At 41.9% G+C, this 16,342-nt stretch overlaps 1 protein-coding gene across 1 annotated transcript in view; it reads left to right on the top strand.

The window, feature by feature from the left end:
• The window catches only part of TNRC6C (trinucleotide repeat containing adaptor 6C), a 1,532,250-nt gene that overhangs the window by 794,119 nt on the left and 721,789 nt on the right, over window positions 1–16,342 (top strand). The window contains exon 8 of the mRNA XM_053709646.1: window positions 7,308–7,388. Within this exon, the coding sequence (XP_053565621.1) occupies window positions 7,308–7,388 (81 nt within the window). The remainder of the gene's footprint in view (window positions 1–7,307; window positions 7,389–16,342) is intronic.

The following is a 16,342-nucleotide window of genomic DNA, read 5'->3' as shown; positions in this document are numbered from 1 at the left end:
ACTGTGATTGATCCCAGACTGCTTCTGTTGCACTAACTGGAGTGCTTCTAAAATTGTGAGTTTGTATTTACATCATCAAATTACATCCATTCTGCAGAACAAACAATATTGGGCCATGTGGCGCATCTGTCTCTCTTATTTTTTCTAGGAATGGAATTTGACTAAGAAAATGCTGCTATTACTGAGGTAATGTAATAAGTCTTAAATGCAGTAGAAGGACTGGTATCAGGTTTATCAATAGAGATACATACTCTTTAAAAAAGAAAAAGAAAAAGATGTTTAAAACGGTTGCTGGCATGTTTAATCGTTTTTGTGAGGTACTTTGATAAAATTTATTGGGGCATGAATTTTCCACATGGCTGACTTATATTTCTGCATGGAAACAGTTAACTGAGGCTTCCCACTGTTGTAATATGAGTGGGAGGGGCCTGTTTTAGCGCTTTTTTGCGCAGTAAAAATTCAGTCTCTGTCTTCCTGTTTCTTCCTGCATGACCCAGGACGTCTCTAGAGAGCTCAGGGGACTTCAAAAGTCATTTTGAGGGAGGTAATCAGTCACAGCAGACCTGTGACAGTGTGTTTGACTGTGTTAAAAAACGTTTTTTTCTATATTATTATCCGTTTTGGGTATTAAGGGGTTAATCATCCATTTGCAAGTGGGTGCAATGCTCTGCTAACTTAATACATTTATTGTAAAAATTTGGTTGCTATAACTGATTTGGTTCATTGTTATTTCAACTGTGACAATTTTTTGTGCTTCTTAAAGGCGCAGTAGCGTTTTATTTAGTGCTTGTAAACGTATTTCAAAGTGTTTTCCAAGCTTACTAGTCTCATTGCTAATCTGTTTAAACATGTCTGACACAGATGAATCTGTTTGTTCATTATGTTTGAAAGCCAGTGTGGAGCCACATAGAAATATGTGTACTAAATGTATTGATTTCACTTTAAATAATAAAGGTCAGTCTTTATCTATAAAAGAATTATCACCAGACGACAAGGGGGGAAGTTATGCCGACTAACTCTCCTCACGTGTCAGTACCTTCGCCTCCCGCTCAGGAGGCGTGTGATATTGTGGCGCCAAGTACATCAGAGACGCCCATACAAATCACTTTACAAGACATGGCCACTATTATGAATAATACCTTGACAGAAGTATTATCTAAATTGCCAGAATTAAGAGGCAAGCGCAATAGCTCTGGGATAAGGACAGAGCGCGCTGGTGCTGTGAGATGTCTGATACTGGGTCACAGTTTGCAGAACATGAGGACGGAGAGCTTCATTCTGTGGGTGACGGATCTGATCCAGGGAAACCGGATTCAGAGATTTCTAATTTTAAATTTAAGCTTGAGAACCTCCGTGTATTGCTAGGGGAGGTTTTAGCGGCTCTGAATGACTGTAATACAGTTGCAATTCCAGAGAAATTATGTAGGCTGGATAGATACTATGCGGTGCCGGTGTGTACTGACGTTTTTCCTATACCTAAAAGGCTTACAGAAATTATTAGCAAGGAGTGGGATAGACCTGGTGTGCCCTTTTCCCCACCTCCTATATTTAGGAAAATGTTTCCAATAGACGCCACTACATGGGACTTATGGCAAACTGTCCCCAAGGTGGAGGGAGCAGTTTCTACTTTAGCCAAGCGTACCACTATCCCGGTGGAGGATAGTTGTGCTTTTTCGGATCCAATGGATAAAAAATTAGAAGGTTACCTTAAGAAAATGTTTGTTCAACAAGGTTTTATCTTACAGCCCCTTGCATGCATTGCGCCTGTCACTGCTGCTGCGGCATTCTGGTTTGAGTCTCTAGAAGAGGTCATTCACACAGCTCCATTAGATGAAATTATGGACAAGCTTAAAGCACTTAAGCTAGCTAATGCTTTTGTTTCTGATGCCATTGTACATTTAACTAAACTAACGGCTAAGAACTCCGGATTCGCCATCCAGGCGCGCAGAGCGCTATGGCTTAAATCCTGGTCAGCTGACGTGACTTCTAAATCTAAATTGCTTAATATTCCTTTCAAGGGACAAACCTTATTCGGGCCCGGCTTGAAAGAAATTATCGCTGACATTACTGGAGGTAAGGGTCATACCCTTCCTCAGGACAGGGCCAAATCAAAGGCCAAACAGTCTAATTTTCGTGCCTTTCGAAACTTCAAGGCAGGAGCAGCATCAACTTCCTCCGCTCCAAAACAGGAAGGAACTGTTGCTCGTTACAGACAGGCCTGGAAAACTAACCAGTCCTGGAACAAGGGCAAGCAGACGAGAAAACCTACTACTGCCCCTAAGACAGCATGAAGGGATTGCCCCCTATCCGGAAACGGATCTAGTGGGGGGCAGACTTTCTCTCTTCGCCCAGGTGTGGGCAAGAGATGTCCAGGATCCCTGGGCGTTGGAGATCATATCCCAGGGATATCTTCTGGACTTCAAAGCTTCTCCTCCTTTCACTCTTGCCACCTGTCAGCGATCCACATCCCAGGCGTGGAGAACTGGGAGGCGGACTTTCTAAGTCGCCAGACTTTTCATCCGGGGGAGTGGGAACTTCATCCGGAGGTGTTCGCTCAACTGATTCGTCGTTGGGGCAAACCAGAACTGGATCTCATGGCGTCTCGCCAGAACGCCAAGCTTCCTCGTTACGGATCCAGGTCCAGGGACCCGGGAGCGGCGCTGATAGATGCTCTAGCAGCCCCTTGGGTTTTCAACATGGCTTATGTATTTCCACCGTTTCCGCTGCTGCCTCGACTGATTGCCAAGATCAAACAGGAGAGAGCATCGGTGATTCTGGTATGCAGACCTAGTGGACATGTCGTCCTGTCCACCATGGTCTCTACCTCTGAGGCAGGACCTTCTAATACAAGGTCCTTTCAACCATCCAAATCTAATTTCCCTGAGACTGACTGCATGGAGATTGAACGCTTGATCCTATCCAAGCGTGGCTTCTCAGAGTCAGTTATTGATACCTTAATACAGGCTCGGAAGCCTGTTACCAGAAAAATCTATCATAAGATATGGCGTAAATACTTATATTGGTGCGAATCCAAGAGTTACTCATGGAGTAAGGTTAGGATTCCTAGGATATTGTCCTTTCTACAAGAGGGTTTGGAAAAGGGCTTATCTGCTAGTTCGTTGAAGGGACAGATTTCTGCTCTGTCTATTCTTTTGCACAAGCGTCTGGCGGAAGTTCCAGACGTCCAGGCTTTTTGTCAGGCTCTGGCTAGGATTAAGCCTGTGTTTAAAGCTGTTGCTCCTCCGTGGAGCTTAAACTTGGTTCTTAGAGTTCTTCAGGGTGTTCCGTTTGAACCCCTTCATTCCATTGATATTAAGCTTTTATCTTGGAAAGTTCTATTTTTGATGGCTATTTCCTCGGCTCGAAGAGTCTCTGAGTTATCTGCTTTACATTGTGATTCTCCTTATCTGGTTTTCCATTCAGACAAGGTAGTTCTGCGTACTAAACCTGGGTTTTTACCTAAGGTAGTTTCTAACAGGAATATAAATCAAGAGATTGTTGTCCCATCATTGTGCCCTAATCCTTCTTCAAAGAAGGAACGTCTTTTGCATAATCTGGACGTAGTCCGTGCCCTGAAGTTCTATTTACAGGCAACTAAAGATTTTCGTCAAACTTCTTCCCTGTTTGTCGTTTATTTTGGACAGAGGAGAGGTCAAAAAGCTTCGGCAACCTCTCTCTCTTTTTGGCTTCGTAGCATAATACGTTTAGCCTATGAGACTGCTGGACAGCAGCCCCCTGAAAGAATTACAGCTCATTCTACTAGAGCTGTGGCTTCCACCTGGGCCTTTAAGAATGAGGCCGTTGTTGAACAGATTTGCAAGGCTGCGACTTGGTCTTCGCTTCACACCTTTTCAAAATTTTACAAATTTGACACTTTTGCTTCTTCGGAGGCTGTTTTTGGGAGAAAGGTTCTACAGGCAGTGGTTCCTTCTGTTTAAGTTCCTGCCTTGTCCCTCCCATCATCCGTGTACTTTAGCTTTGGTATTGGTATCCCATAAGTAATGGATGACCCGTGGACTGAATACACTTAACAAGAGAAAACATAATTTATGCTTACCTGATAAATTTATTTCTCTTGTAGTGTATTCAGTCCACGGCCCGCCCTGTCTTTTTTAAGGCAGATCTAAATTTTAATTAAAACTTCAGTCACCACTGCACCCTATGGTTTCTCCTTTCTTGTCTTGTTTCGGTCGAATGACTGGATATGACATGTGAGGGGAGGAGCTATATAGCAGCTCTGCTTTGGGTGATCCTCTTGCAACTTCCTGTTGGGAAGGGAATATATCCCATAAGTAATGGATGACCCGTGGACTGAATACACTACAAGAGAAATAAATTTATCAGGTAAGCATAAATTATGTTTTTTTGCGCTCTCTCCCCCTCTTTCTTTGCTCTCCCCCTCTCTTTTGCGCTCTCTCTCTCCCTCTTTTGCGTTCTCTCTCCCCCTCTCTTTTGAGCTCTCTCTCTCCCCCTCTCTCTTGCGCTCTCTCCCCCTCTCTTTTGCGATCTCTCTCTCTCCCTCTTTTGCGCTCTCTCTCCCACCTCTCTTTTAAGCTCTCTCTCCCCCCTCTCTTTTGAGCTCTCTCTCTCCCCCCTCTCTTTTGATCTCTCTCTCCCCCTCTTTCTCTCCCACTCTCTTGCGCTCTCTCTCCCTCTTTTACTCTTCCCCCCTCTTCTGCTCGCTTTCTTTCTTTCCTTCCTTCCTCTGTTTTGGTCTCTCCCGCCGGCCACGCCCCTCCCTGCGCTCCCGTGAGGCCACGCCCCCTCGTCACGCCCACCGGTCACACCCCCTCATCATGTCGGCCACGCCCCCATCACGGCACGCCCAACGCCGGTCACGCCCCCACCAGGCAGCTTCCGCAGTGCGCACTACTCTGCAGCTGAAGGCCAGGTGTGTTTGTCCGCGCGCAGTCTCTACTGCGCATGACGGCTTCAGACAAACACACTTGGCCTTGGCCTTTTATAATATAGGATAGTTACATTGTATCTATTTTAGGATTTATATTTATTTTACAGGCAACTTTGTATTTATTTTAACTATGTACAATAGCTATTAAATAGTTAATAACTATTTAATAGCTACCTAGTTAAAATAATTACAAAATTACCTGTGAAATAAATCCTAACCTAAGTTACAAATACACCTAACACTACACTATCAATAAATTAATTAAATAAATTAACTACAATTATCTAAAATAAAATACAATTAAATAAACTAATCTATACTACAAAAAAAAAACACTAAATTACAGAAAATAAAAATAAATTACAAGAAGTTTAAACTAATTACACCTAATCTAAGCCCCCTAATAAAATTAAAAAGCCCCCCAAAATAATAAAATGCCCTACCCTATTCTAAATTACAAAAGTAATCAGCTCTTTTACCAGCCCGTAAAAGGGCTTTTTGCGGGGCATTGCCTCAAAGTAATCAGCTCTTTTACCTGTAAAAAAAATGCAACCTCCCCCCAACATTAAAACCCACCACCCACTTACCCCTACACTAACCCACCCAAACCCCCCTTAAAAAAAACCTAACACTACCCCCCTGAAGATCTCCCTACCTTGAGTCGTCTTCACCCAACCGGGCCGAAATCTTCATCCAAGGTGCGCAGAAGAGGTCCTTCATCCGGTAGAAGTCTTCATCCAGGCGGCGTCTTCAATCTTCATCCATCTGGAGCAGAGCCATCTTCCAAGTAGCCGACGCGGAGCCATCCTCTTCATCCAGAGTCTTCTTAAACAATGATGGTAACTTTAAGTGACGTCATCCAAGATGGCGTCCCTTCAATTCCGATTGGCTGATAGGATTCTATCAGCCATTCGGAATTAAGGTAGGAAAAATCTGATTGGCTGATTGAATCAGCCAATCAGATTGAAGTTCAATCCAAATGGCTGATCCAATCAGCCAATCGGATTGAGCTTGCATTCTATTGGCTGATCGGTACAGCCAATAGAATGCGAGCTCAATCCGATTGGCTGATTGGATCAGCCAATCGGATTGAACTTCAATCTGATTGGCTGATTCAATCAGCCAATGAAAGATGTGTGTGCCCAGGTGCCTAACCAACTGGAGGCAAAGGTACTCTGATGAAGATTTTGATACAGAAATTTAATGGTTTTATTAAAAAACGAGATATAAAAAAAGTAAATTTATGCTTACCTGATAAATTAAGTTCTTCTATGGTACGACGAGTCCACGGCCCGCTCTGTCATTTTAAGACATATTATATTTTTAGATTTTAAACTTCAGTCACCTCTGCACCTTTTAGTTTCTCCTTTTTCTTCCTGTACCTTCGGTCAAATGACTGGGGGAGGAGCTAACGGAGGAGCTATATAGACAGCTCTGCTGTTGTGCTCTTTGCCACTTCCTGTTAGCAGGAGGATAATATCCCTACAAGTAAAGGATGAATCCGTGGACTCGTCGTACCATAGAAGAAATTAATTTATCAGGTAAGCATAAATTTACTTTTGTTCAAGTAATATAATAACTTCCTAGTAATGTGAAGTTTGTAATCTATTATTAATTGAACATCATTTTATAAGAAAATAACTATTGGATGTAGAAAATTGTAATATCCCATTGCATATAAGTTGATATAAGTATTAGGCGCATATTTATCAAGCTCCATATGTAGCTTGATGCCCCGTGTTTCTGGCGATCCCTTAGGCTAAAGACCACTGCTGCATTACCTGTCCGCCTGCTCTGAGGTGGCGGACAGACATCGCCAGAAATCAACCCGATCGAATTTGATCGGGTTGATTGACACCCCCTGCTAGAGGCCAATTTGCCACGAATCTGCAGGGAGCGGCATTGCACCAGCAGTTCACAAGAACTGCTGGTGCAATAATAAATTCCAACAGCGATATCGGATCATGTCCGCTCGCACAATGATAATTCGGCCCCATAGCCTGCAAATAGCTAATAGTGTTTTTAATATTGTAGTTTGCTAGACCTCAGTATAATTTTGTAACACTAAATGTCTGGATGATTTTAAGAAAAAATAATAAAGATCATGTTTTAATTTTTAGCTGCACTCACTATAAATAATGAATATGGGGAATGCAAAAGATTTAGTTGTTATTTCAACTTTTATGAGTCAAGTTTTCGTAAATCTGTAGTTATACATGTAATTTGTATTAAGTTTATATAATCTTATAAAGCCATTTAGTAAGGCAACCCTTATATATCAATCATATTCTCTTTAAGTTTGTCCCTTTAACCAGAATGCCATGTTCTTGTATTAAATCTGCTTTACAATAAAAAATCTCTTTCCTGTTCCCTTATTATTCTATCTGTATTAACACAGAACATGAAGACTTCAAGCAAGTCAGATGAGGCATGGATTATGAGCCGTCTTCTAAAACAGCTCACTGATATGGGCTTCCCGGTGAGTGCATACACTATCTATAATCGTCTTACAAGAAATAAAAATATTGTTGTTTTTTATACCAAATCTACTACTTTGTATTAGCTTGATCTCTCTGAAGTTATCCATGTGTTTTGAGAAATAGTCACTTCTAAATAAAAAGGGGTATATTATTATTATTATTTTATTATTATCAGTTATAAAGTGCCAGCAGATTACACTGCACTATACAAAGAATAAAACATTACAGGGATGCATTACATACACAAGCAAGCACATTAGGGGTAATTTACAGTTGTAGGTGCAATAATTGAGTTATACAAAAGGAGAGGAATGCCCTGCCCTTGAGCACAATCAGTAGTAGTTGACTTAAATACAAAGTGGCCTATAGGTAAAGAGGCTCTCAAGCTTACAATCTAAAGGAGAGGTAATGGACACAGAATGTATAAGTCTGATATAATGCAGGATGAACTGAGAATGAGTGATGACATAGGGAGCAATAAGAAAAAGTGTGTGGTGAGTGAGCAAATGAGGATTGGAAAAGTGTAACAGAATTAGGCAATGTGTCAGTACAGAGACTGTGAATATGAAGTCGTATCTCTATTCTGGATCATTAGTGACAGCTGCACCTAATTGCTGTTTGGTGTTTATATATTAAAGGGCCATGATACCCAAATGTTGAAACACTTGAAAGTGACGCAGCATAGCTGTAAAAAGCTGACTTGAAAATATTACCTGAACATCTCTATGAAAAAAAGAAATATATTTTACCTCAAAATGTCCTCAGTAGCCACATCCCATTGCAAAGGACTTCTAAGCAGCAAATCAGTATGTCTGTCCCGGGACAGCTAAGGGAGTGAGCTTTCGTGCACACTCATCTTATTTCCCTATTCAGTGAACAATTGGGATTAGATTCCCTGGAAGTAAATGCTTGTATAGCACTCTTTGCCCAGACTGGTTATAGATGCAAAAAAAAGGTTTTCTTTAAAATGTAAATTTTATTGGACACTTAAAAGATGGGTGACCACAAACAATTTAAAATCACTCTATCATGTGTTGCTAGAATGTTAAAAATTAACTATGAGACCTGTTAAATATAAATCTGGCCTTTATCTCAAAAGTATAATGTCAGGACTCAATAGTTTATGCCAACCGTCTACACTATATGGGGTAGTAAGTGACCAGTGGGCTATACATATTTGGAGTATCTTATCCACTTGTGATGTGTTGACATGGTATCATATTTTCCATTCCTTCCATTCCATAAATTAAGTACTGCTCTGTAGCTTAAAGTGTCAGTAAACTTTAAAAATAATGTTATATAATTCTGCACATAGTGCAGAATTATATAACATTATATTAGCCAAACTTTATAAAAACATAATGTAGCCTATTATTTTTTTTTTTTTTTTAAAAACGCTGTTTTACAGACCCGCTCTCTGTACTCTGTTGAGCGGGTCTGTTATATTTACTCAGAGCATCGGGCCAGCTGTATAGTCACAGCCCGGCCTGACCGCGCCATAGCACTAAGTGCAGCTCGCTCCTGCTCTGTCTGACAGCAGGAGCGAGCTGCACTTAGGCTACATTATGTTTTTATAAAGTTTGGCTAATATAATGTTATATAATACTGCACTATGTGCAGAATTATATAACATTATTTTTAAGGTTTACTGTCCCTTTAAGTATTACCAACTCACTTAAGTATATACCACACATCAAGATACAAGTACAATGATAATGCAGTAGAGTTACATATGGAACTGATGTAAAAAGAGCTGCAGCATTGTTACACCCAACAAAATACATGTCCTTCCTTGCATTAAGGGAATATTAATCCGGAATAATTTAAAGGAATGGAAAATATGATACCATTTTAACACATCACAAGTCGATAAGATACTCTTAATATGTATAGCCCACTGGTCACTTACTACCCCATATAGTGTAGACAGTTGGCATAAACTATTGCGTCCTGACATTAAACTTATGAGATAAAGGCCAGATTTATATTTAACAGGTCTCATAGTTAATTTTTACATCCTAGCAACTCATGATAGAGTGATTTCTTCTGTTAAGTGTGATCAGTCCACGGGTCATCATTACTTCTGGGATATTACTCCTCCCCAACAGGAAGTGCAAGAGGATTCACCCAGCAGAGCTGCATATAGCTCCTCCCCTCTACGTCACTCCCAGTCATTCTCTTGCACCCAACGACTAGATAGGATGTGTGAGAGGACTATGGTGATTATACTTAGTTTTATATCTTCAATCAAAAGTTTGTTATTTTAAAATAGCACCGGAGTGTGTTATTATCTCTCTGGCAGAGTTTGAAGAAGAATCTACCAGAGTTTTTGTTATGATTTTAGCCGGAGTAGTTAAGATCATATTGCTGTTTCTCGGCCATCTGAGGAGAGGTAAACTTCAGATCAGGGGACAGCGGGCAGATGAATCTGCATAGAGGTATGTAGCAGTTTTTATTTTCTGACAATGGAATTGATGAGAAAATCCTGCCATACCGATATAATGTCATGTATGTATACTTTACACTTCAGTATTCTGGGGAATGGTACTTCACTAGAATTACACTGTAAGAAATACATAAAGCTGTTTAATAACTAGAGATTATGTTTAACGTTTTTGCTGGAATGTAAAATCGTTTTCATTTGCTGAGGTACTGAGTGAATAAATGTTTGGGCACTATTTTTCCACTTGGCAGTTGCTTAATCTGTTTTCTGACAGTTTCTGTTCTCCCTCACTGCTGTGTGTGAGGGGGAGGGGCCGTTTTTTGGCGCTTTTACTATGCATCAAATATTTCAGTCAGCAACTCGTATTCCCTGCATGATCCGGTTCATCTCTACAGAGCTCAGGGATCTTCAAAACTTATTTTGAGGGAGGTAATTTCTCTCAGCAAAGCTGTGAGAATTATAGTTTGACTGAGATAAAAAACGTTTATTCTGTAATTTGTTTCCTGCTTTCAGAATTTGTTATCTTTGCTAATGGGATTAAACCTTTGCTAAAGTTGTGTTGTTTACAAGGATTGAGGCTATAACTGTTTCAATTTATTAATTTTCAACTGTCATAGATCTTCTGTGCTTCTTAAAGGCACAGTACGTTTTAATATTATTCTAATTGAATTGTATTTCCAAGTTGCAAGTTTATTTGCTAGTGTGTTAAACATGTCTGATTCAGAGGATGATACCTGTGTCATTTGTTGCAATGCCAAAGTGGAGCCCAATAGAAATTTATGTACTAACTGTATTGATGCTACTTTAAATAAAAATCAATCTGTACAAATTGAACAAATTTCACCAAACAACGAGGGGAGAGTTATGCCGACTAACTCGCCTCACGTGTCAGTACCTACATCTCCCGCTCAGAGGGAGGTGCGTGATATTGTAGCGCCGAGTACATCTGGGCGGCCATTACAAATCACATTACAGGATATGGCTACTGTTATGACTGAGGTTTTGGCTAAATTACCAGAACTAAGAGGTAAGCGTGATCACTCTGGGGTGAGAACAGAGTGCGCTGATAATATTAGGGCCATGTCAGACACTGCGTCACAGGTGGCAGAACATGAGGACGGAGAACTTCATTCTGTGGGTGACGGTTCTGATCCAAACAGACTGGATTCAGATATTTCAAATTTTAAATTTAAACTGGAAAACCTCCGTGTATTACTAGGGGAGGTGTTAGCGGCTCTGAATGATTGTAACACAGTTGCAATACCAGAGAAAATGTGTAGGTTGGATAAATATTTTGCGGTACCGACGAGTACTGAGGTTTTTCCTATACCTAAGAGACTTACTGAAATTGTTACTAAGGAGTGGGATAGACCCGGTGTGCCGTTCTCACCCCCTCCGATATTTAGAAAAATGTTTCCAATAGACGCCACCACAAGGGACTTATGGCAAACGGTCCCTAAGGTGGAGGGAGCAGTTTCTACCTTAGCTAAGCGTACCACTATCCCGGTGGAGGATAGCTGTGCTTTTTCAGATCCAATGGATAAAAAGTTAGAGGGTTACCTTAAGAAAATGTTTGTTCAACAAGGTTTTATATTGCAACCCCTTGCATGCATTGCGCCGATCACGGCTGCAGCGGCATTCTGGATTGAGTCTCTGGAAGAGAACATTGGTTCAGCTACTCTGGACGACATTACGGACAGGCTTAGAGTCCTTAAACTAGCTAATTCATTCATTTCGGAGGCCGTAGTACATCTTACTAAACTTACGGCGAAGAATTCAGGATTCGCCATTCAGGCACGCAGGGCGCTGTGGCTAAAATCCTGGTCAGCTGATGTTACTTCTAAGTCTAAATTGCTTAATATACCTTTCAAAGGGCAGACCTTATTCGGGCCCGGGTTGAAAGAGATTATCGCTGACATTACAGGAGGTAAAGGCCATGCCCTGCCTCAGGACAAAGCCAAAGCCAAGACTAGACAGTCTAATTTTCGTTCCTTTCGTAATTTCAAAGCAGGAGCAGCATCAACTTCCTCTGCACCAAAACAGGAAGGAGCTGTTGCTCGCTACAGACAAGGCTGGAAACCTAACCAGTCCTGGAACAAGGGCAAGCAGACAAGAAACCTGCTGCTGCCCCTAAAACAGCATGAATTGAGGGCCCCCGATCCGGGATCGGATCTAGTGGGGGGCAGACTTTCTCTCTTCGCCCAGGCTTGGGCAAGAGATGTTCAGGATCCCTGGGCGCTAGAGATAATATCTCAGGGATACCTTCTGGACTTCAAATACTCTCCTCCAAGAGAGAGATTTCATCTGTCAAGATTGTCAACAATCCAGACAAAGAAAGAGGCGTTTCTACGCTGCGTACAAGAGCTCTTGTTAATGGGAGTAATCCATCCAGTTCCACGATCAGAACAGGGACAGGGGCTTTACTCAAATCTGTTTGTGGTTCCCAAAAAAGAGGGAACTTTCAGACCAATCCTGGACTTAAAGATCCTAAACAAATTCCTAAGAGTTCCATCGTTCAAGATGGAGACTATTCGGACAATTTTACCTATGATCCAAGAAGGTCAGTACATGACCACTGTAGATTTAAAAGATGCTTACCTTCACATACCGATTCACAAAGATCATTATCGGTACCTAAGGTTTGCCTTCCTAGACAGGCATTACCAGTTTGTGGCTCTTCCATTCGGATTGGCTACAGCTCCAAGAATCTTCACAAAGGTTCTGGGTGCTCTTCTGGCGGTACTAAGACCGCGGGGAATCTCGGTAGCTCCATACCTAGACGACATTCTGATACAAGCTTCAAGCTTTCAAACTGCCAAGTCTCATACAGAGTTAGTGCTGGCATTTCTAAGGTCACATGGATGGAAGGTGAACGAAAAGAAAAGTTCACTCGTTCCACTCACAAGAGTTCCCTTCCTGGGGACTCTTATAGATTCTGTAGAAATGAAGATTTACCTGACAGAGGACAGGCTAACAAGACTTCAAAGTGCTTGCCGCACCCTTCATTCCATTCAACACCCGTCAGTGGCTCAATGCATGGAGGTAATCGGCTTAATGGTAGCGGCAATGGACATAGTACCCTTTGCACGCTTACACCTCAGACCACTGCAACTGTGCATGCTAAGTCAGTGGAATGGGGATTACTCAGACTTATCCCCTTCTCTGAATCTGGATCAAGAGACCAGAAATTCTCTTCTATGGTGGCTTTCTCTGCCACATCTGTCCAGGGGGATGCCATTCAGCAGACCAGACTGGACAATTGTAACAACAGACGCCAGCCTTCTAGGTTGGGGTGCCGTCTGGAATTCTCTGAAGGCTCAGGGACAATGGAGTCAGGAGGAGAGTCTCCTGCCAATAAACATTCTGGAATTGAGAGCAGTTCTCAATGCCCTCCTGGCTTGGCCCCAGTTGACAACTCGGGGGTTCATCAGGTTTCAGTCGGACAACATCACGACTGTAGCTTACATCAACCATCAGGGAGGGACAAGAAGCTCCCTAGCTATGATGGAAGTATCAAAGATAATTCGCTGGGCAGAGTCTCACTCTTGCCACCTGTCAGCAATCCACATCCCGGGAGTGGAGAACTGGGAGGCGGATTTCTTAAGTCGTCAGACTTTTCATCCGGGGGAGTGGGAACTTCATCCGGAGGTCTTTGCCCAAATACTTCGACGTTGGGGCAAACCAGAGATAGATCTCATGGCGTCTCGACAGAACGCCAAGCTTCCTCGTTACGGGTCCAGATCCAGGGATCCAGGAGCAGTCCTGATAGATGCTCTGACAGCACCTTGGGACTTCAGGATGGCTTACGTGTTTCCACCCTTCCCGTTGCTTCCTCGATTGATTGCCAGAATCAAACAAGAGAGAGCATCAGTGATTCTAATAGCACCTGCGTGGCCACGCAGGACTTGGTATGCAGACCTGGTGGACATGTCATCCTGTCCACCTTGGTCTCTACCTCTGAAACAGGACCTTCTGATACAGGGTCCCTTCAAACATCAAAATCTAACTTCTCTGAAGCTGACTGCTTGGAAATTGAACGCTTGATTTTATCAAGACGTGGGTTTTCTGAGTCAGTTATTGATACCTTAATACAGGCTAGGAAACCTGTTACCAGAAAGATTTACCATAAGATATGGCGTAAATACCTATATTGGTGTGAATCCAAAGGTTACTCTTGGAGTAAGGTTAGGATTCCTAGGATATTGTCTTTTCTACAAGAAGGTTTAGAAAAGGGTTTATCTGCTAGTTCTTTAAAGGGACAGATCTCAGCTCTGTCCATTCTGTTACACAAACGTCTGTCAGAAGTTCCTGACGTCCAGGCTTTTTGTCAGGCTTTGGCCAGGATTAAGCCTGTGTTTAAAACTGTTGCTCCACCATGGAGTTTAAACCTTGTTCTTAATGTTTTACAGGGCGTTCCGTTTGAACCCCTTCATTCCATTGATATAAAGTTGTTATCTTGGAAAGTTCTATTTTTAATGGCTATTTCCTCGGCTCGAAGAGTCTCTGAATTATCAGCCTTACATTGTGATTCTCCTTATTTGATTTTTCATTCGGATAAGGTAGTCCTGCGTACTAAACCTGGGTTCTTACCTAAGGTAGTTACTAACAGGAATATCAATCAAGAGATTGTTGTTCCTTCTTTATGCCCAAATCCTTCTTCAAAGAAGGAACGTCTACTGCACAACCTGGATGTAGTCCGTGCTCTAAAATTTTACTTACAGGCAACTAAGGAATTTCGACAAACGTCTTCTCTGTTTGTCATTTACTCTGGGCAGAGGAGAGGTCAAAAAGCTTCCGCTACCTCTCTTTCTTTTTGGCTTCGTAGCATAATTCGTTTAGCTTATGAGACTGCTGGACAGCAGCCTCCTGAAAGAATTACAGCTCATTCTACTAGAGCTGTGGCTTCCACTTGGGCCTTCAAGAATGAGGCCTCTGTTGAACAGATTTGCAAGGCTGCAACTTGGTCTTCGCTTCATACTTTTTCCAAATTTTACAAATTTGACACTTTTGCTTCATCGGAGGCTATTTTTGGGAGAAAGGTTCTTCAGGCAGTGGTTCCTTCTGTATAAAGAGCCTGCCTTGTCCCTCCCGTCATCCGTGTACTTTTGCTTTGGTATTGGTATCCCAGAAGTAATGATGACCCGTGGACTGATCACACTTAACAGAAGAAAACATAATTTATGCTTACCTGATAAATTCCTTTCTTCTGTAGTGTGATCAGTCCACGGCCCGCCCTGTTTTTAAGGCAGGTAAATATTTTTTAATTTATACTCCAGTCACCACTTCACCCTTGGCTTTTCCTTTCTCGTTGGTCCTTGGTCGAATGACTGGGAGTGACGTAGAGGGGAGGAGCTATATGCAGCTCTGCTGGGTGAATCCTCTTGCACTTCCTGTTGGGGAGGAGTAATATCCCAGAAGTAATGATGACCCGTGGACTGATCACACTACAGAAGAAAGGAATTTATCAGGTAAGCATAAATTATGTTTTCTCTTGTAAGGTGTATCCAGTCCACGGATCATCCATTACTTGTGGGATATTTTCCTTCCCAACAGGAAGCTGTAAGAGGATCACCCACAGCAGAGCTGTCTATATAGCTCCTCCCCTAACTGCCACTACCAGTCATTCTCTTGCAGCTCTCGACAAGATAGGAAGTAGCTAGAGAGATGTAGTGAATTTATGTAGTTTATCTTCAATCAAAAGTTTATTATTTTCAAATGGTACCGGAGTTGTACTGTTTTAGCCTCAGGCAGAAAGTTGAAGAAGAGTCTGCCTGTGGTTTTTGCTGATCTTAGCAGGTTGTAACTAAGATCCATTGCTGTTCTCACACATAATTGAAGAGATGAGGTAACTTCAGCTAGGGGAATGGCGTGCAGGGTCTCCTGCTATGAGGTATGTGCAGATTAAATTTTTCTAGAGAAATGAATATGCTAGAAAATGCTGTTAATACCGGATTTATTTAAGGTAAGCCTGATTACAGTGATTTAATAACGACTAGTATCACGCTTGCTGTAAAAGGTAATTTCTCCAACATAGGTGTGTCCGGTCCACGGCGTCATCCTTACTTGTGGGATATTCTCTTCCCCAACAGGAAATGGCAAAGAGCCCAGCAAAGCTGGTCACATGATCCCTCCTAGGCTCCGCCTACCCCAGTCATTCTCTTTGCCGTTGTACAGGCAACATCTCCACGGAGATGGCTTAGAGTTTTTTAGTGTTTAACTGTAGTTTTTATTATTCAATCAAGAGTTTGTTATTTTAAAATAGTGCTGGTATGTACTATTTACTCAGAAACAGAAAAGAGATGAAGATTTCTGTTTGTATGAGGAAAATGATTTTAGCACCGTAACTAAAATCCATGGCTGTTCCACACAGGACTGTTGAGAGCAATTAACTTCAGTTGGGGGAACAGTGTGCAGTCTCTTACTGCTTGAGGTATGACACATTCTAACAAGACGATGTAATGCTGGAAGCTGTCATTTTCCCTATGGGATCCGGTAAGCCATGTTTATTAA

The sequence above is a fragment of the Bombina bombina genome, chromosome 1 (genome assembly GCF_027579735.1).
Source record: "Bombina bombina isolate aBomBom1 chromosome 1, aBomBom1.pri, whole genome shotgun sequence".
In the NCBI taxonomy this organism is placed as follows: domain Eukaryota; kingdom Metazoa; phylum Chordata; class Amphibia; order Anura; family Bombinatoridae; genus Bombina; species Bombina bombina.
The sequence above is the reverse complement of the archived record's forward strand: the minus strand, read 5'-3'. Positions and strand labels throughout refer to the sequence as shown.